At 29.7% G+C, this 21,463-nt stretch overlaps 1 protein-coding gene across 3 annotated transcripts in view; it reads right to left on the bottom strand.

Annotated features, from left to right (window-relative positions):
* Window positions 1-6,540: 6,540 nt before the first annotated feature.
* LOC107438880 (homeobox protein cut) overlaps window positions 6,541-21,463 on the bottom strand; it is a 195,416-nt gene continuing 180,493 nt past the window's right edge. For all 3 annotated transcript variants that reach the window (XM_071185699.1, XM_071185700.1, XM_071185701.1), the window contains 6 exons: window positions 20,426-20,664; window positions 19,283-19,564; window positions 16,460-16,727; window positions 14,671-15,011; window positions 13,003-13,183; window positions 6,541-8,872 (listed from right to left, as the gene is read on the bottom strand). In XM_071185699.1, the coding sequence (XP_071041800.1) occupies window positions 7,515-8,872; window positions 13,003-13,183; window positions 14,671-15,011; window positions 16,460-16,727; window positions 19,283-19,564; window positions 20,426-20,664 (2,669 nt within the window). In that variant the 3' untranslated portion in view covers window positions 6,541-7,514. The remainder of the gene's footprint in view (window positions 8,873-13,002; window positions 13,184-14,670; window positions 15,012-16,459; window positions 16,728-19,282; window positions 19,565-20,425; window positions 20,665-21,463) is intronic.

Below are 21,463 nucleotides of genomic sequence, written 5' to 3'. Positions count from 1 at the left end.
CGGATTTTCACGTTCTAAGTATCAATCTTAATACTCTTAATGAACCATGATCTCAAATAGGTTAATCGATTAGTGTGAACGATATTTTAAGTTGCAAAATCCGATACAAAAACGTACTTTCTCTGAAACCCCTTCCATCTTTTTTTCTACGGATTAGGATTTCTGACCCTCAAAGTAAAGGGGGTAGCCACATCTTAGAAATGTGGTCCCAATAGTTTGGTTAGGACAGTGATCGAGGGTTGGGTACCCTCAAAGTAAAATTTTACTTTTTGCGTATTTTGACAGATCTTTAGAAATGTGAAATTTTTTGCCGAGTTGAAAAACTTTTGCACTGAGTTATAAAATTCTTTTATCCAAATATAATTTCATGCTAAATATAATTTTCAATAATTATTTATTTGATAACAGTCGAAAATTTTTTGAATTGTAAGGTATGCATATTTTTACATCATTTTAAAGAATGTAATTTTATATGTTAAAATACGAAATTGGTTAAATAGTTTTTGAGAAATCGAATTTTAAATTATCTATCACTTGTCTAAGAAATTGATTTCTTAAGAACTATTTGACTAATTTGTTTGTCATTAGTAGAGCCCGGATTTTGATGACCTAAAAAATCTCAAGTAATGTCCTTAAAAATGCAAAAATTGGGCAAAAAATGCCTTAAATAAAGTAAAAATATTGAATTAAAAAAATGTTTAGCTCTTTAAAATTATTATGAGTCATTTAAAAAATATAAAACAATGCAATACTTGTTCTACGCTCATTAAAGTTTGAAAAATATGTTTTATATCCTAAAATAACAAAAAAAGGAAAATATATTGACACCAAAATATTTTTATTTTGTATAGAAACTTTAATGGATATAACAACTTCCATCTCATAATATTACTAAATATCAGAATTACATTGGATTATTAAATGTTTTTTGATAATTTGAAATGTAAACGAGCGTCTCTTGTCTGAAAGTAAATTTTCATTCCTGCAGAAGCTTCTTTCAACGTCTACTGATGTTATAGGTGCGTACTTGAAAAAGACGGTCTCACTTACTGACAATTCTTCTTCAATTTGAAAAGATTTTGCTTCACCTGTTAATATCCTATAGATTTTCTTCATTGTTTGGAAGCCAGTGTAATAATGAAAATTGATAAAAAATAATAAAAATTGGAAAAAATTAACAAAAAACTTTAAAAAATGCATTAAAATGCAAAATACGCCGCTAAATTTAAAGAAAAATGCCCTATAAATCTAAAAAAATGCTCTAAAAGACAAAAAATGCTGTCCAAAAATGCAAATGTCATCAAAATCCGGGCCTAGTCATTAGTATACTTTCAAGTTGAAAATTATAACTGACAAGTGATCAAAAATGTTCTGCACGTGCCACTGGAAAATTAATACTTTTCATTTGAAAAATCTATAAATTAATAAATACTCTTGAATTTTCTAAAAATGTTTTTGCACTTGAAATACACCTTTCTATGAAATGTGAAGAAAAAAGTAACTTTATACATCAAAATACATGAAGCCCGCATAACAAGCTGTAGGTGAAATTATGAGTTCAGATCATCCCGCATGTAATAGTGGACTTGCTCTGGACAGCTTTGAAGTTACGAAGAATAATTTTATTCGTTCAGTGTATATTTAGTTCTACATTTCATTAATTTCAACTTTTCTTTTGAGCTTTTGTATCCAGAGTAGTTTAAAGAGGCTATTTAAACAAATGTAAGCACTAAAAACTTAAAAGGATATTGCACAATCATAATTAATTTTCTATACCCTCAGTTTGAAATTGAATCAGTTAACAGCCTTTAAATCGTAGAATTTTCAGAAGTTTCGGTGAATTAAACTTTAATTTTTCTCTTAACGGGACATCGTGTATTTTATCTTAGGTCAAGAGTGACTTTCACACCGAGGATAAACTTTTTGAAGTACTAATTACATCAAGTACGAATTTGAAAAGAACAATTGGAATAGAAATGTATTTAGATCTATATACAAGGTGTTCCGTGATGAGTGCTCTAGATCTATAATTTTAGAATTTCTATCATAAGCGAGTATAAGAACATACGCAGATTTTCAGTCGAAAATTAATATTCAGAGTGAGGAGAAACAAAAATGCTAAAGAAAACTGACGAGTCAATAGTGAAGAAGATGGGATGACAAAACATCTAACAAGTTTGTTTGTTTAATAAAGTATGGAGGTGTTCATAGGAATTGCTCTTAAACTTCTCCATGTTTCATTCGGCAATCAACCCGGTTTTTATGTTTCCAGTTTCGATGATTTGTTAGAGTTTTTGTTTTCTCCATTTTAAATATTAACTTACAGTCCTTTATTTGACATTTCATTTTTGACAAGAATTCTAAAAATATCAAGGTTCGGTTTCATAAACTGTAGAAGTCTGAAGAAAAGAAAACTGTTAAAAATACAATACGTTTCTTTTCTACCATTGGGGGACATTTTATTAGATGTTAAATCATGCACAATATTTGCATTATAAGTTGCGATTTATACTATATGTTACGAATAAAAAATATCGCCAAAACTAGTGAAATTGTTAACTGTTTTTTTCTAAAATTATGGTACTATCAATACTTTAATAACAATATCATTTGCTATATTATAACTATTCAGTTTTAACTCATATTTATTGAAGGTAATAACTATGAGTTGTTATTTATTATTATAATAGAAATTAAGTTTTAAATATCTCACTTTATTGAAATTGCATTTCTCAGGAACAATTCGACCGATTTCGATTAAATTTTGTATTTTGCCATATAAAATTACATACTTTTAAATGATGCAAAAAATTGTATACCTTACAATACAAAATTTTTTAAATCATTTTTAAATTAGTTAAAAAAAATTTTTCAATAAATTACTTCAAGGGTTTACACTATTTAGTACAGTTGTTGGAATAAATTTCCTATTATTCCAACATAGGATATATCAGTGTTTTCATTACAGAAAAAAATGGGAGAGAATTTCTCAGCCTTTCTCAAAAACAGGGTGAGATTTCAAAAAGTTAAGTGAGANTGTAGAAGTCTGAGAAAAAGAAAACTGTTAAAAATACAATACGTTTCTTTTCTACCATTGGGGGACATTTTATTAGACGTTAAATCATGCACAATATTTGCATTATAAATAATGATTTATACTATTTATCACGAATTAAAAATATCGCCAAAACTAGTGAAATAGTTAACTGTTTTTTTCTAAAATCATGGTATTATTAATACTTTAGTAACAATATCATTTGCTGTATTATAACTATTCAGTTTTAACTCATAGTTATTGCAGGTGATAACTATGAGTTGTTAATTATTATTATTATAAAAATTGTATTTTAAGTATCTGATTTTTTTGAAATTACATTTCTCAGGAACTATTCGACCGATTTTGATTAAATTTTGTATTTTGCCATATAAAATTACATACTTCAGAATGATGCAAAAAATTGTATACTTTACAATACAAAATTTTTTAGATCATTTTTAAATTAGTTAAATTTTTCAATCAATTACTTCAAGGGTTTAGTTTAGACCATTTAGTACAGTTGTTGGAATAAATTTCCTATTATTCCAACATAGGATATATGTTATTTATCTGTTGTAATAATTTTGATATGTTTGCGTTCTAGTCAATACAATTCAGCATTAGTCAAAATAATGTTTTCGAATTTCGGTTTTATTCATGCAAAACTGGAAAAAAAAACTTGGAGTACAGAGAGCTTTGAAATTATGTTTTGGGGAAAGGAAGAGTTAAAATGGGAATAAATGAAAATTTATTTTACACGTAATTGTTAAGCGCTTTTTTTTAATAAGATTTTATATATTTATACTCAATAATTGCTTTTATATATTTGTTATATGCTTTTATATATGTTTCATATATTGCTTTTATATATTTATATTCAATAATTAAACAAATGATCAGATTGGATAAATCGTAATTATGCGTATTTTTTTTTATAATTATTTAAAATTTTCGAAACAAAAATTTGGATTTTTGACAGTAATTGTCAAAACAAAAAAGTATGTAGAGTAAAATGTACTATCTAGAGTAAAAATGGAGATCTTGTTGTACTGTAATCTTAAGCTTCAAAGTAAATAATTAAAAAAATCTGAAAAAAAGCAACGGACACCTTAAATATTTATCTCACATCAATTTTGGTTTAAATGATTTATGCCATGATTTTGAAAGATTTGAATTAATTAATTTACAATATTTATTAAATTTTTAGTATTTTATTTATCTTCGAATGAAACTTTTAAAAAATTTAATCGCAAAAGGAGGATTTGATGTTCAAATGATTCCATTACATAATTGTTGATAATTTGTAATTTTATATGTACTTTAATTTAAAATATTTCATATTTATAATAGCTAATAATTATTTTTACACTAAAGTGTAACACTAGTGTTCTGAAAGTTTTCTCCATGCCTATATGGGATATCTTAAATCTACAAATAACTGATTGTACTATCATTGTTATGAATTTTATAAATATTTTTATTGTGCTGCAAGTATAACACAAAATGAGAACAGACAAGAAAACATATTTTATTTATTTACATCCAATAAACTACTTCAATGAATAAATAAATTTTAACAGAGACTTAAACAAAACAGTAAAACACAAACCGTATACAACATTCTTATTTTTTTTAAAATAAGAAGTAAAATAATTAAAATACATTCTTAATTTTCTTAGCCTTTTATTTTTATTTGTATTGCACTTAGAAGTATGAATTTATGTTAACAATTTGATAGATTGAAGAAGATAATTTTGTTTACTTAGAAGAAGCAAAATTGTCATTCGTTTGGGTGAAAAACTTCCTAGCTTTATTAAATAAATTTAACAAATTATTATTAAAATGATGTTCGAAAGTAATATATAATAAAATAAAAGGAGTATGTAAAATAACTTCAGGTGTTTGGATCCTTATTGCTAGAAACTCTAATTTAGTATTAGAAAGTGTTAGACTATTAGAGTAAAAATGTAGATCTTGTTGTACTGTAATCGTAAGTTTCAAAATATCAATAAATAATTAAAAAAATAAAAAACAGAAATAAATGCATAATTTAAAAAAGTAGCAGACAACTTAAATATACATCTTACACATCAATTTTAGTTTAAATGATTTATGCCATGATTTTGAATTAATTAATTTAAAATTTTTAATGAATTTAATGATTAACTTTTAGTATTTTATTTAATTTCAAAAGAAAATGTTAAAAAAATTTAATTGTAAAAACTTTACAATTTTCTAAACAAAGAATTTTTTTTTCCAACGAAATCATAAATAGATTTTTAAAAAATTATTTCTCACACTTTGAAATAAATGTGTGTGACATTTTGGGTATTTCGATTAACGTTCTAGTAATAGACTTGAAACACAAGAACCGACTTTATAACCGTCATATATGAAAAAGAATAGAATTTGTTATCAATTTCAGATGAAGCTGCTTCTTACTTTTCAAAAATAACTTTTTTAAAAATTTCCTCTTACAATAATAATAATAATAATTAGTTTACCATACTGATTCAAAATAATTTTTTAGAAAAATAAAAATTTCGTTTTTAAATCTATTAATATATAAAACATCAAGTCTAGTATGTTCTTAAAAATAGAATTTAAATTAAACGCAAAAAATATTAAATTGATGAAAAAGACTTTTCTAGTTTGGAAGGGTTTCTGAAATTGAGTTGTCCTTACGTTCGAATCTGAGGATAACGTATCATTTTAACTATTACAAATAAATTAAAACAACTTAAGGGAATACCAGGTAAATTTAATTTGATTAGGAATTATAAGAAACAAGTGCAGTTCCGACAGAAGTTTCTTTACTCTTTTTTTTTTTCCTTTAGGAAAGCATTAATACAGAAAAAAAAGATTAGCAAAAAATAGTATTTTTTTACATCGTTGCTACTAACATTAATACACTTGCCGATTCGTTAAGTTCGTTCAAGTAAAAAGTTCCGTTAAATTGTCGAATAAATTAAAGATTTTCATTTCTTCACAACCTGCTGTGTTTATTCATTGTATCGAAAACAGCTTCTTGATGACTCTGACATAATCATAACAAAGGGGCATGTTCGATAGAGCAAGATCGGGTTTGTAGGTCAGGTGTGCAAATTTCATCCAACTCAGGCTATAAACCTGATCCTAGCTTCGTATAGTCTCGCATTATTGTCCAATTTTTTTTTCTTGACTGTGAAGAAATAAAAATCCTTAATTTTTTTAGACTTTTTTTTGAAATCATGAAGGCTTCCCGAAATAGATCTCACAGTATGGCAATTGTGTCTGCAAAAAGGTTTGTAAAAGAACGAGCATAAGTTGGTTTTTAATCCAAACATTTTAAATTTACATTAATTAAAATTTGTTAAAATTTTTTTAAGTATTTTAAATCGTTTTAATCAAATAAACAAATTAAAAAAATTAAATTACAAGCGCATGTTTCCTAAAAGATAGCTTAAACATCCTTAATATAATCTGTTTTAATTTAATTTAATAATTCGAAATAGAAATTATAATTTAATAAGGATAAGTTTTCCTTCACTTCGTTTGGTATTCGAATCTATAGAGATACAATGATTCATTAGATGAAACATGTATGATTGCACGTGTTACAAAAAGCCAACAAACACAATAAATAATACAAATATTTGAAGACCGTCTCTCTTTTCATTTCTCACAAAAGACCACCATAAGATGAACCTTTAATTTTATACTGCATGCAAAGAAGATGAACTATGCGTTTTCTGAGTTGGGTTTGAAGGCTTAACGGTTATCACAGCTAATGCCGCGTTCTTGGGTCGAGTAAGGATTCGGCGAACAACAAAGAATTAATACTCGCCACTATGAAAAACGTAAAGTGAAAATCAACACCACAAAACATCTTGAAGCTGTGTATTTACATTAAGTACAGGATGATATCTAATTCCGATAAGGAAAAAAGAGCTTTCTAAAGAAATTCCTCTAGATCAAAATGTTTGATCATTATGATTGAGCTTATAAGTTTGGTCAAATGTTCACTGCTCATTTCGGTATTGTCTGAAGTGTAGCAGCGTTAAGTTTTTTTAATGCTACATTAACAATCCGTATAAAACGTTTTTATCATTCGAAGAAATAATGTGAATAAAACGTTAATATTGGCTTAATTTTAAAGTGTGATTATTTAGATAACAATATATAAATGCACTCTACATATCGAATTGTTTATATTTGTATGCTATTTTCTGTAAAATTTTCCATGATTTTGATCTGCATGCGAAGCTTAACCCTGTCATATTTTTAACTGGAAGTTTTGGGTATACATTTTATATAGGCTATTAGAAGCGTTCCATAGCCCTTAAAATCTGAATGTTAGCAAGTATTTAATGCAATCCATTCCTGCAGTTGGTGCACTATCACTATTACTCAGTTGCACTGAACACCGTTTGATATCACTCAATGGCGCATTCAATTTCACATCACTCAAAAAACAAATATCACAAATGTAACAAATTTATATATCGTCATCATCGTCACTAATATCGTCCCAACCAGCTTCATTTTCAGATATAGCCCGTTCTAGTCTTCGAATATTTTGTTCCCTTTCAAAGCGAGATTTATCGTCTTCTTTTTTGACCGAACTACAAAAAGCTATTTGATTTGACTCTAGACGCAATGCAGGGTCCATTGTAGAGTGATGAGGCGTGAAGTTCGTTTGGCGAATACAAACGCCATTGATAACTTGATTTGCACTAGTCGCTTGAGTGGTCAAAATGTCATCATTGTCTTCATCATCATCATCGTCGTCGTCAAAGCCACACAAATCACTATCTGGAGATAAGTCTAATCCTGGATCAACCCACTGCGGTGCAGCAGGTTTTCGACGGTTGCTACTACCACTGCTTGATGGAGGTGGAATACTAGGCCGTTTTTCATCGCGTAAATCTACAGGTGAATCGGTGGATACTGAACTAGAAGTGAAATTAAGCCTGGCTGCAGTTCTCTGAAGTATTGCCTCGATATCTGGTGATGGATTACGCGATGAATTATTAGTTGTACTAGAAGGGATGTCCTGGTTTGCTAGTCTTTGGAGTGTTGAATAACTGAGGTCTAAAGATGAAGATTTCACACTCGTAGAACGGGTGTATTCAAAGGAAGAAACTATAGGTGACATTCTGGTATCAAAAGTGGCAGAACTTTTATCTGCCGAAGGGGTTAGATCAATTGCCAGAGAGTGTGTCGCTTGTGTGGATGAAGCCGTTCTTGGTGGAGGTGTTCTTTTATCCATTTCATCGACTTTGTCTATCTTTTCTTCTTTTGGTGGAAATTGGTCTCTTGATACGCTCAAGTCCAAAGTATTGTCTGAATCTGGTTTTTCTATCATTGGAGGAACTCCAGACAATCCTGGTGGAGGGCAGAACACCCTCTGAGCTTCTGAGAAATAAGGAAGCAGCTGATTCGCCGTTGATTGTTGGTTCTTGCACATTTCTGCCAACCTCTGCCCAAGTAACAATCTGAACCGGATGGGATCGAATGAAGTAGTATTTTCTGGTGGTGGAAAAGGAGGTGGTTCTGGTTCTTGGTTCTGTTGTTTCAGTCTCATCCGGTGATTATGGAACCAGTTGGTGATAGTGCGGATAGATAGGCCCAACTCAGAAGACAAAAATTCCATGACTGCTGTACTTGGGTAAGGATCCAAATTGTAGGCTAATCTCAGAGCTTCCTTCTGTTCCTCGGAAAACAGGATTCGGGGTTTCTTTGCAGATGAGGGATATAGGAATATCGGGTCAATCGGATATGGTGGCTGCTCTCCACAAGGTAAAAGAGGAGATGGACCGTCTGTATCCATAGCATTGCGTCTCCTTTTATTGGCTGAAATAATAAAGTTTGCTGTATGAGCTTCATTTAATAGGTAAAAAAATTATGTTGTACTAATAGATGCTAAAGTAATTTGTTAAAGTTAAATTTGAATTATACATTATAACTGGAATTATGCATTTCTATTGAGATAAAAAAATAAACTAATGCAAAGAAATGATAGATATGACAAATCTAAATATACCAGAGCATATAGAAGAAGAATTGTAGATGAGTTACAAGTGGGGAAATACAACTGTTCAAATGAGTTTGATGAAACTTAAAAAAATTCAAGAACAAGATGAAATAGAAATTTATAAATGCTTAAAACATAACCGCCTAAAACAATCTTAATAATTAGTATTGTCTAGTTTTTTTGTTGTTTCTCACCATATTAAAAAAACCTGATTTGCCTCCGTTGTTTAAGTTGTTCAACAATACGATACATTTTTACTGCGCGAAAACTTTCACACTTAAAAACGTGAAATTACGTTGATGTATAGCAAAATGTACGGGAAATATGATTAGATAATTAATTCGGGAACTATTAATTGTAAAACGTGTTATAAAAAAATGACTATGTGGAACATTCTACAATTCTGAAGAGGTGCTATTGGAGAATTAAAATTTGATATGTTGAAAGGTTCACGTCCAATGATGTATATGACATCCGAGTTTCAGTGTAAAAAATTGGAGCTACAGTTAAGAACAGGTTTTCACAAAAAAGATTTCGTGAGTTATATTTGTAACGTACACATTTTATTTTTGTAAAATGCAAGACTAAGCGACTCCCGCTAACTACAAAATGAACATGGACATTCGATCTACAGAATGAACATGATAATTTCAAACGTTGATTTAAAATTTGAATGAAAGTTTAGAAAATAATTAAAATTAAAAACAACATAATAAATGACGCAAATAACAATATATAAATTGAACTACTTAAAAAACTTAATTTCGCAGCAAAATATTATGTTCAGTATAAAGAATAAATTATGTTAATTTAATTTATACACTTTCTAAGATCAAATTAAAGTGTTTTTAAATGTGTAACTAACTGCAAATAAAAATATAAAGTTTAACTTAATCTCACAAAAGATTAATTTTTTTTTAAATAAAATTTTGTTTTTAATTGTATTAGAAAAAAATCGTAGAAAAATAATAGTGTAATAATAGAAACGAAACGCATTTAAATTTTGAGAATAAAGTTCTAATTTTTCAGTTTCAAGAACAGCTTTTAAGTTTTAAAAAGACATGTATAATTTAAACAGTTCGAAAGAGATGTATTAATAATATTTAAAAATTAAACAACACGAACCTACAATTTATTTATCAAGAGTTTTGCATTTGAAAGAGTTCTATTTTTGTTTTGATTTTATACATTAAGTTTTCTCTCTCTATGTATAAAAAATATATATATATTTCGATCAAATCGTGATGAGCAATCTCCTCAGTAATTCTGAACTTCGTTTTAGATTGTTTACTTAAATACTATTTCAGATGGAAAGCAAAAAGCTCATGATGTGTCAGATGGCGATAAGCCAACTGAATAAATATAAATTTCGAACTCATCGGTAAACTATTTCAAGGGAAGCATGATAGAATTTCTCTCCAGTAATTGAATTATTGCCTATTTAATTCGTGACTGAACTTTGCTTGACGCTAACATAATTTTTAACAAACAAATAGCTGTCCTTAATTAAACATAATTATTCAAGAGAAAAAGCCTAATTCTAATTGAATTGGGCGAAAGTAAAAAACTGAAAAGAAAAAGCGTAAAAAAAGATGAAAAAAATGTTGAGATCTAACTAGCGAAAATTATTAAGTTTTTTTGGTGCATTTCTGATTGGAAAATTTAAAATACGTATTTTGAAACAATAACGAGAGAAAATTTAGAAGAATTAGTATGACAAAATACATTAATGTAAAAACCATCTGTTTAAGTAAAATAGTAGAGATAGGTTTGGTTATTATTCACGTATAATACTTCAGTTTCTAACCAGAAGAGAAAATGACCCGACGTTACAAGTAAATACCCGGATTTTGATGACCTTTGCATTATTTTTACTCTTTTTGCTTTTTAAGAAACATTTTTAAATTTAAATGGCATTTTTTGAGAGGATATTTTCTAGGAGAGAACAAATTCTAGGATATTTTTTACATTTTATGATTTTTTGGGGTCTCGATGTAAATTTTTAAGATTTTTGATTTTTATACGGGACAGAGACAATCAGGGTAAAAAGGAAGAATTGATAACCAAACTATTACTTCATTGATTTATTTGTGAGGCGGGAAACATTGCATTTCGTTCCCCGCTACCTATTTCAAAATTAAATGTTGTGAAATCAGCCGTGAATCGTCGCAACTAATGTCAACTGGTTATGTTAGAATTTTAAATGGAAAAAAAAACCACATAATATTAATTTTATTTAGTCATACCCATATTTTTGACACCACGTACGTTTTTCCCTATCGTCACCCAGTTATACTGTAACTCTCGATAACATCTGGCAACCTTGTTTTTACCAGAAATTATTATTTAGATTTTTAATAATAGTTGCATACTGATTGATATACAGCACGGCAAGAAAATAAACCGAACCACCCTGGATAACTTTTGATCTAATGTTCGGATCTTCACGTTCTAAGACTCAATCCCTATGGTCAAAGGGGATGACTTCAAATATGCTCATTAATTAGTACATACGATATTTTAAGTTATGAAATCAGACTAAAAAATGTACTTTCTCTGAATAAACATACCGTTTTTTCAATGGATTTGAATTTTTGACCCCGTAATATAGAAGGTAGCCACCATCTGGGAAATATGGTCCCAATAGTTTAGTCAGTAGAGTGCTCCAAAGTTTGAACCTCTTAATGTTAATTTTGCTTTTTGCGTATTTCGCTATATCTCGAGAACTTTTTACGCGTATTAAAATATTTTTGCACACAATTATAAAACTCGTTTTCCCATAAATAATTTCATACAAAAAATAACTTTTAGTAAATATTTATAATTTTTATTATCTTATTGAAGAATGGTGAAGAAAATTTTGAATTATAAGGTATAAAATTTTTTGCAGCATTTTAAAGCTTGATATTTTACATGAAAAAATAAAAAATTTGAGTGAAATTAGTTGAATTGTTTCTAGGAAACTGAATTTCAAAAATACGACTTTTCTAATCAGTAAAATCCAAATCTGCCGGGGAAAAAAGTGTGTTTATTTAGAGAAAGTACATTTTGTGTCTGATTTCATAATTTAAAATATCATCTGCATTAATTAATGAGCATATTTGAGGTAATTTCCTCAAACCATTAAATTGAAACCTAGAACGTAAAGATCCAATCATTAAATCAAGAGTTATTTAGAGCAATTTTTTTTTTAGCATTGTCCGCTTTTAAATACAATAGCATCTAAATTTAGTTAAGAAATAATGATTGGATTAAAATTCTTAATTAATTATAAAGAATTATTTCAACTTGAGAGGATTTTTTTGCTACAGCACTTGTAGAGATTTTTCGGATCATAAAAATTCTGGCCCTAATTTTAAAGTTTAAATCACAAGTGTGAACTGAAATTTCTAAGCGTATGCTAGAAAAAAAGCTCTGTTTGCTAAAGACCCTTACAGAGTTTAATCAGCTTATTTTAGTACGAAAGTTTTTTTTTCTGCAAAGGTGGGGGAAATTACAATTTTTTAAAGAAAAAAGCCTTATATTTCAAGGAAATATACTCTAACTACAACTTCTTTAACCATTTCCAATTAAGAGGGTAAACCTCCGTTCTCAGTCACTACTACAAACTATAAAGTACCTACCCCTCTGACTATTAAAATATTTTTTATTTCGAAGCATGGCTTCCGGGTATTTACATGGTAAGTGAGCAAACAGTGAATTATGTTTTGTCTTGTAAATTTTAAGTTGCTGCACCGGTTTTTTTTTTAACCGTTGAAATAATCTTGAGGTTCAAAAGGACAGAACTTAACGAATTAGTTTACTGCAGAAAAAATTCTGTAGCAATTATAATTATTTTGAATTTATTAAATGCGCTCGTCTTCCTTAAAATGGCATAGCATCATGAAGAACAATTAACTGCTAATTTAATGTAATCCTAAATTTATTGAATGACATGTCAATTATCTACCTTCGCGTCTTTCTGTCTTGATGGCTTGAAGCTTCTCAACATTTGTTGGATCGTTCAACCATAGTTGCATTCGAATAAAAGGTTCCCGGCCTTTGATGCTGAGCATGTGCCAGGGCTTTGGTTTTGAAAGCAGCTCACTGACAGAGCCTTGAGACAGGCCCAGAACAGCCTCACCAAACAACTATAACAAAAAACAATAAGGTTATTTTTAGAACCATAGAATCTTCATAAAATTTGATTTAACTTACAGATAAAAGTTAATTAATTAAAATTTATATTATTTTTAAAGTTATTCGTTAAATTTAAATCCTTTGTTACCTTAATATTTTTAACTAGCATACACATATAAGTTCATATTTTTCTACGAAAAATGTTTATACATTTTAATTCATGAAAGCTAAAATTTCCTTTTACCGGTAGATCGCCAGCCAACTTCTGTTTCCGATTTGTAAGCTTTCCTGCAACACAAACCGGGTTTTTTTCTACAGCTTGAACGGAGAGAATAAAATCTTGATTTTTTGTAATCAAATTCATTTTATCATATCGACAGAGTAAAATTATGCCAAATTATGATAAGATTAGCACTAAATTTCCTCGAAAAGGATAAACGCATTCCAGATAAAAACAAAAAGTGGTGGTCCGTTTTTAGTTTATGTCTAGGAATATTCTTTACTGCTATTACGTGGTTGTCAATGAAAATGATGTATACTTAGATTTAAGCTACCGAGTATAGTATTTTCAATTAATATATTTTTAATTAATATATTTTTAATTTATTAAAATTATTTTACAGGACAATATTATTTAACATATATTTTTTTATCTATTAAGGCAAAGTCAAAACTTAATATTTTTTCTCATTTTAAATATAATTTAAACACCTCTTTCACAGTTCTCTACAATAATTGTAAATGGTTCTTTTGTAGATAATAGAAATAAATAGCAGGTACCTCAGCTATCAAGATTTGATATAATAAATACATCAAGTGAATAATTCAAAGTAATACAACTGCATCTCTTAAACAATTTAAAATCATACAAATAATTAAAATATTAGATGACATTATGTTATGTAAAAATATTATGTGTTAAAATGAAACTGATTATATGGTATTTAATTATTATCAATATATGAGTAAGTTTCTCTTATAAGTATCAAGTGAGCAACTAAAAATAATATTGGTCATTTATAGGTAATTTTTCAATGATCAATATTTTTTTCGGACTTGATACAAATACATATTTTACTTGATACATATTTTACTTCTCCAATTTACCATAGTTACGAAACAATTTAGCAAAGGAATAGTCTTCCGTAACTAAAACATAAGCAATAAATATACTTATTACTTTATATTCAAAAAAATGGCATGTTAATTAATAGAAAATAAGTTTTAGTTATAACAAGGGGTTTATAAAAAAATTAAAGTTCTAAGAGCCAGGACCAATTAAGAGCCAACGTATAATGGAATAAAAAGTAGTGTTATATCTTTTTGCTTTCTTGTTAAATTTTAATGTAGCAGTGGTCGCAAGCTAAGATTTCTTTTGGCGCCATGGCGACCAGCTTGCAGAGATTTGTAGACCTCTGGTTACAACAGTAAAATATTATGGCACTGTAAATCATAGGTAATAAGTCAAATCAGATCTAAATTAGGCATAAACACAGACCTTTTGCCCAATATTGTGGACGGTTAAAGTTTCCTTAATCCTCGCAGTTATGATCTGAGTGTCCAAATCTGTGGTGACAGCAGCCATTTCATAAACTGACGGTTGAACATAGGGGGCAAGACAGCGACTGCCCCTTCGACCAGGCATGCCGGACCCCTTCAGATTTCCACTTGATGGCAAGGCAGCACTGCCGGATGGACTGTGAGCGGTGAGAGGTGCAGATGGACTTTCAGGTGTAGAGGGTGGCTGAGGAGATGAAGGATGGGATGGTTTTGAAGTGATTTGGCGATGGCTGGGATAAGTTGGTTCAGCAGAGCTTACTGGGCTAAATCTGTTTGATCCTGTAAAAAAATAAACATAGAATTAATTTTGTTACTCGCATATATATTTTAAAGCACTCTATGGGTGCATAGAGCGTTCAATTCCCATTGCAGTAACCTAGGTTCGAATTCTGACCATAACTGTTCTCGTCTTGTTTTGGTTCTAAATGATAAATGGATATGAGCTCCTTATCATCCTTGATCCTACCGTAGAAGGTTTTGAAGTTTTCCTCTCAGTGTTAACACAAAAAAAGTTTATTTCACTTGAAAATTTCACTTGTGTGGTTTTGAGTGGTTAATTTCATTTGTGTGGTTTTAAAACGTCTATGTGCAATTTAAAGATAATATTAAAGATAAATTATTAATATTAATTATTAATAAAACTATTAATATTAAATAAATAAAATAGGTATATCATGTTTAACGGTGCAAAGACTTTATATATATTAAAATATCAATTCCCTTAAAATTGATATTATATCTGAGTTTAATTTTGGTAATTAAAGGAGAAGTAAAAATAACTCCAATGTCCTCTGGCTCCTTTAGTGCAGTCGATACTAAGAACAGAAAAAAAATGCTCTTTACGACAAACTGACAATGACTTAGCTTAAGATGAAGGAGGGCGAAAAATCCCGCATAAATTTTAAATTTTAAGGTTCCGGTTAAGGTTAATAAAGCCATGTCTTTGCCAGGAGCTAAAAGTTTCCTTGGTTCAAAAAACAGACGAGGATGTGATCAAGGATTAGCAATAAAATAAGAGTGACCAAGAAAAAAAACATCAAAGCTTGAGCCTTTATGGTTATTAATATTAAAGTTTCTGAATGATCTAATACTTTTTTTTCTCAAACTCGTAGAGTTTTTCTCAGCGGACTTTTTTAAAATCGTTTTTATATGTTTGTTCGTACTAAATGGATAAAAAGGAATCGAGGTCATTTTTACTCCATCCCTAATTTCCTAAAAATCAAGTTGATCCTTCGAGAACAAGGGTTTCCAACTTACATGAGGTTGGGGGCCGTAATTAAAAACACCAGTCAAATGGATGGGCCGCAATTTTATCAAAATTTGTATAGGACTCTTTTATGTTTGAAGGAACATTAAATATTACTGTCAGATTTTTATCAATTAGTACAAAACAAAAGTATTGAATTGCAAATTAAAATAGGAAGTAGATTTTTATCGGAGAAAAATTTTTTTTTGCACCGTTGGTACGTTAAATTTCACAGAAACGAAGAAATTAGATTTTTTTTAATGAAGAAAAGTACTTTAAACCCATATACATTTTTATGAAAATTGCCCGCAAAAAATGACAACTAATATATTTTAGCTCGCGGGCCTCAAAAAAAGGCTTCGCGTGCCGGATGTGGCCCGCAGGCAGCCAGTTGGTAACCACTGTTCTAGAAGTTTAAAAAAAATTAGTCTCAATTATATTTTAGTTTCTATTGAGTACATAAACTTTCATATAGTTTTACCTGGTGGTAGAGGCACGCCGCCATAGCCTCCCATTCTCATCAGTCTTTCAGGAGCTATTTTATACTGAGAGGCGACTAATTTGTGAACGGCATTCTCGTCTTCGAGAAACATCTTCATTCGGATAAAGGGCTCTCTACCTTTCTGTGTCAGCATGTGCCAGGGCTTGGGCCGGGCCAACAGGTCGGAGACGGAGCCCTGCGACAGTCCCAAGACACTCTCCCCGAACAACCGCTGGCTGATAGAGTACTGGGATAATTGTTCTTTCACCTTGAAGGAGAACATCACAAAATTAATAACGTGAGCAAACTTTTCTGGATGTATGTTAATTAGTCCTTTAAAATATAAGAAACATGCAAATAATTCTGGCACCTTTTTGTAAGAAAGAACACAATTTTCAGGGGTCTGTCTAGGTTTTTTTGAGAGGTACTTATTTTGTGAAAATTTAGACATAATTTGTGAAAATTAAAAATTATATTAAAAAATTAACACAAAAATGGTAGAGTAAGAAAATATTTTTAAGAATTGTCATCACAAATAAAAATCATTAATGACTGATAAGATTCTATACGTTTTCCTCATATATTCAAAAATACTTTTGCTATTGTAAAATTTTCAGTTTAAAATTTTATACAAATTTAAAAATTTATAAAAAAAACCTTTGTTCATAGTTGAATTTCAACTTGAATTTAATAAAACATGCATTTAACAATACTAACACTAAAAGTTTTTTACATTATGAGAACATTTTCGACTAGGTCATACAAAAACAAAATTTTAAGAGGAGGAGAGGAGAATCGTAGAACTTGCTTTATTAAAAGTATTTTGTGAAATTATCGTTTTTCCTAATGTTGAATTTGTGTAACTACCGTTTTTCCTAAAGTTGAATTTGTGAAGGTACCGCTAAACAGTAGTAAATTTGCCCTGGACAGACTCCTGATTTTGCTATTGGATACCTGAAAGTGTTGTCATCGTAGGTAAATCCAGGCATAAATTCGACACATACTCGTCACGTTGCTTACAGGTATCCAATTAAATCTGGTTTAAATCATTAATCACTTCATTTTTTTCTCGATTTACAATTACCGAATTATCAAGTATTTAGTAACCATGAAAGTTTTATAAGTATACCCTTTAAAAATTATAATCTAAAGCGTTGTAATTCATACAGTTGTAACTAATGCGCGACTTTAAACATGACCGAGAGTCAGCGTCACAAACATGTTTGCCATTTCACCTTATTTTATTTTTTTGTAAATTTATTCTGTTAGTAAACTAAAATCATTGCCGTTCGTTTGTTCTTCTAACAGCTTCAAGAATTGAAATGCAAAATTGAAATAGGTGGAAGATCAAAAGCAAATGAAAGGAAAAATATAATTTAATTGAAAATTGATCTAACATCTACCTGATGGTGTATTATAAATTATTGCATTTTAAAAGGACTTAAATGTATTAATTTTTACTGGATTCACCCTTGTATTTTTAGAGACGGAATCAAAAACCACAGTGCATTAAAATAGATAATTTTAAAAAATTTCATTCGGATTTTCCTTTGTTAATGAACGTTAATGAATGTTTAAACTTTTACAGTAGGAGAAATAAGAGCCCTGTTTTTTTTTTTTAATCAATTAATTTATTTTCTTTTCCTTGTACACGATTAACCACCAATTAAAATATCAGAGAATTGCCAACGCTTTTCTAAAAGTTAAACTGTAATACAGGAAGATTATAAGAAATAATTTTGTTTTAATATTCAAGATTATATAGTTTAGAGCAAAATTAGGAAATTTTGCTACAGACTAGTGGCCAGCTGTAGCATCTTAAACAGCGGTCGCTTTTCAAAACATATGACTGCTTTTTCAAAACTTAAAATGTTTAAAAAAAAAAAAAAAAAAAAAAAAAACTGTTGTACATATATATGTATGCATGTATGTACGGACCACCCTGAATAACTTTTGATCTAATGATCAGATCTTCACGTTCTATAATTCAATCTTAATGGCCTGAGGGGGTGACCTCAAATATGCTAATTAATAAGTGCAGACGATATTTTAAGTTACGAAATCAGGCTCAAAAACGTACTTTTTCTGAATAAACATACCTTTTTTTCCGACCGATTCGAATTTCTGACCTCCAAAATATAGGGGATAGCCACAATCGGGGAGATATGGTCCCAATTTATTAGATTTTCGAGATTACGGTTACATCCTGCATTTTGGGGATGAGAAATTTGAATCGGTCGAAAAAAAAAGGTATGTTTATTCAGATAAAGTACGTTCTTGTGCCTGATTTCGTAATTTAAAATATCGTCTGCACTTATTAATTAGCATATTTGAGCATAATAATGCAAGGCATTTGTTTTGAAAATCTTACTCAAAGTATAGTAAGCATTACAAGGTTAATTTTTCAAACTGAAAAATTTTAAGAAACAAGCATTAAAATTAAATTAATTTTTAGAATATTATAATTTTATGAGTAAAGTAATTCTCAGAATATTATAATTTTTAGAATAAATTGATTTTTAGAACATTATAATTTTCAGAATATTATGATTTTAGAATTAATTTATTTTAGAATAGATTTTATATATTATAAAATATCCTTTATAATTCTATATTCATGAAAAAAATAATAATAAAATGTACATGGGGTGAAAAAAACAACAAGTTACAGACAGTTTTTTAATCGCCAATTGCTTAATTTATTCGCCCTGTCTCTCATTGCTTAATTTAGTCGACTATAAATTTTGCCCTACATTATTTAGCATTTAATAAAATGACAGACTTTTTCGTGACGTTGACTTTTGGACAAATAGAGATACTAACTCTTTTTACTATGTCTTCAGTGTTGAGATTGTTATAGTGGTCAAACTGCTGTTGAGTGATTGGAGGTAAGACTGCTTTCATCGGTCTTTGAGGTAAAGTACTGAAGCTAGGTGTCGCTGCTTGATTAAGCAATGAATTGGTGATGGACTGCATTCGCTGTAAGGGCGAAGTTTCCTCACTGTTCGAAGTTTGTTGTCCTTCAGGTGGCAGAGGTATTAATGGTGAAGCTCCTGAGTAAGGAGAAAGTACCTTCATGGCATCCGATGAGAAGAAATTACCATGCTGGAATAAAAAGTTGAATTTAGAAAAATCAGTATTCGTTATTGATCTTTTTGTGTCAGTTTCGTGAAATTTAAGTCAAATATTTATAGATAAGACAGTCTTCCACCATTGAAAAACGGTTTTGAATGGATAAAACAGAAAATTTTAAGCAATAACTTTTTGAACTTCTAGAAATTAATGGTGTTATTTGTTAGGATGCAAAACTTGAATTGATATAGTGAAGAAATAAAAACTATACCTTTTTCCGAAAACGTAACAATGAAACGTTAGGAAAATGTAACGTTTGTTTATTAAAAAAAAACGGTAATTTATGATTTTAATTTTCATTATTAGTCAGAAAACTTTTATTGGTATTTGAATAGTCTTAGCATTCCAGTTACGGAAAAAAGTGCGCTTGCTTTTGTCTTCTAAATTTTATTTTTGGCAAAAAATTTAATCTGGCGTAAATAGTATAATTGCTGGAAGTTTAGATTGTGCTTTCTTAATCTTTTGTAATTATTCAAGCAGGGATTTATTTTATTACGTCATTGAATTGTATTAAATTAGTCATTTTAAGATGTTAGCAAATTTAAATTAAATTTTATCAGTTCGCGTGTTGGGGTTTACTTAAAATTGAAGATCTACAATTTTCTTTTATTTACTGTTTCAAACCGATTGCGTCCAAAGCTCGAATTCAAATAGAATAAACAATATCAATATTGTTGCAGTGGTTGTTGTAAATTAAAGCAATGCTGTACTGTAATTATTGAACAGATTTATCTTTTCACTAATAAGCCCTTAAGTGAGCAAATGAAGAAATTTACCAATTAACTAACGAATAAATTTAGTATTGAATTAAAATTAAGTGACAAATATACTCACTTCATGCGTGTTCTGCTGTTGAGGATGTGGCAGGCAACAAGATGGCTGGTCTCGGCAATATGGAATACCACAATCGGGCCTCCGGTGCAATGGACATGAATGGCATGATGGATCAGGGTGGTGAGATCCTTGAGTGGCTAATAACGTCAGTTCCCTGTGATAGATGGCTAGAGCTTGTCGAATTTCATCTTGTGCTTGTTTTGCTTGTTCTTCGGGTTGTCCATCCTTCATACGTTTGCCTATAAACAATTTCTTTAATATGGTGAGGAATGGATTAGTCTTCTCATATTTTTAAAAGAGTTCGATTGCTAGTTCTCGGAAAGTTTCAGTGATGGGTAAATTTGGAGAAACTATATGTAAGACCGTCATACATTAGAGAGATTTACTATTTTCTTCAAGTAACATTCCATACGCTCACTTATATATGTTCTATTCAGAGCATTTACAATTGAGCAATTACTTTTTCTTTAAAGAGCAAAAGTAGAGCATGCGTACGTGAAAGTGAGGATCACATTCTACCAGGAACTAGATATCACTACCAGAAATTGTTGAATCTCTCTTTTACGAATTAAACCGTTAAAAAACCATTTGATATAATTTAAAAATAAAGCTTGTCATTAATAAGCTGTTTAGTTAAAGAAAGTGAAGCATATATATATATATATATATATATACCGAAGAGTCATTACATTATGACCACCCTCCATCTATAACAATGGGCTCGCCCAGGTTTTCATGGTTTCTCGCCCAGGAACAATGCTTTCATGGGGCACATTAGGACCCATAATCCTCATAGAACAATCCCTGACATCTGTAAGCTACTTGAACATAGTTCACCCATTCATGGCAACAGTTTTCCTGCGGGGGATGGTGTTTACCAACAGGATAATGCACCATGTCATAAGGGTCGAATCGACATGGATTGGTTTGAGGAACATTCCAGTGACTTTCAAGTCATGCCTTGGTCCCCAAATTCACCTGACCTTAATCCAATAGAGCATTTGTGGTCTTACTTGGAAAACCAAATTCGTGCTGCCA

The sequence above is a fragment of the Parasteatoda tepidariorum genome, chromosome 9 (genome assembly GCF_043381705.1).
Source record: "Parasteatoda tepidariorum isolate YZ-2023 chromosome 9, CAS_Ptep_4.0, whole genome shotgun sequence".
Lineage (NCBI taxonomy): Eukaryota > Metazoa > Arthropoda > Arachnida > Araneae > Theridiidae > Parasteatoda > Parasteatoda tepidariorum.
This window is presented reverse-complemented; position numbering and strand designations above follow the sequence as displayed.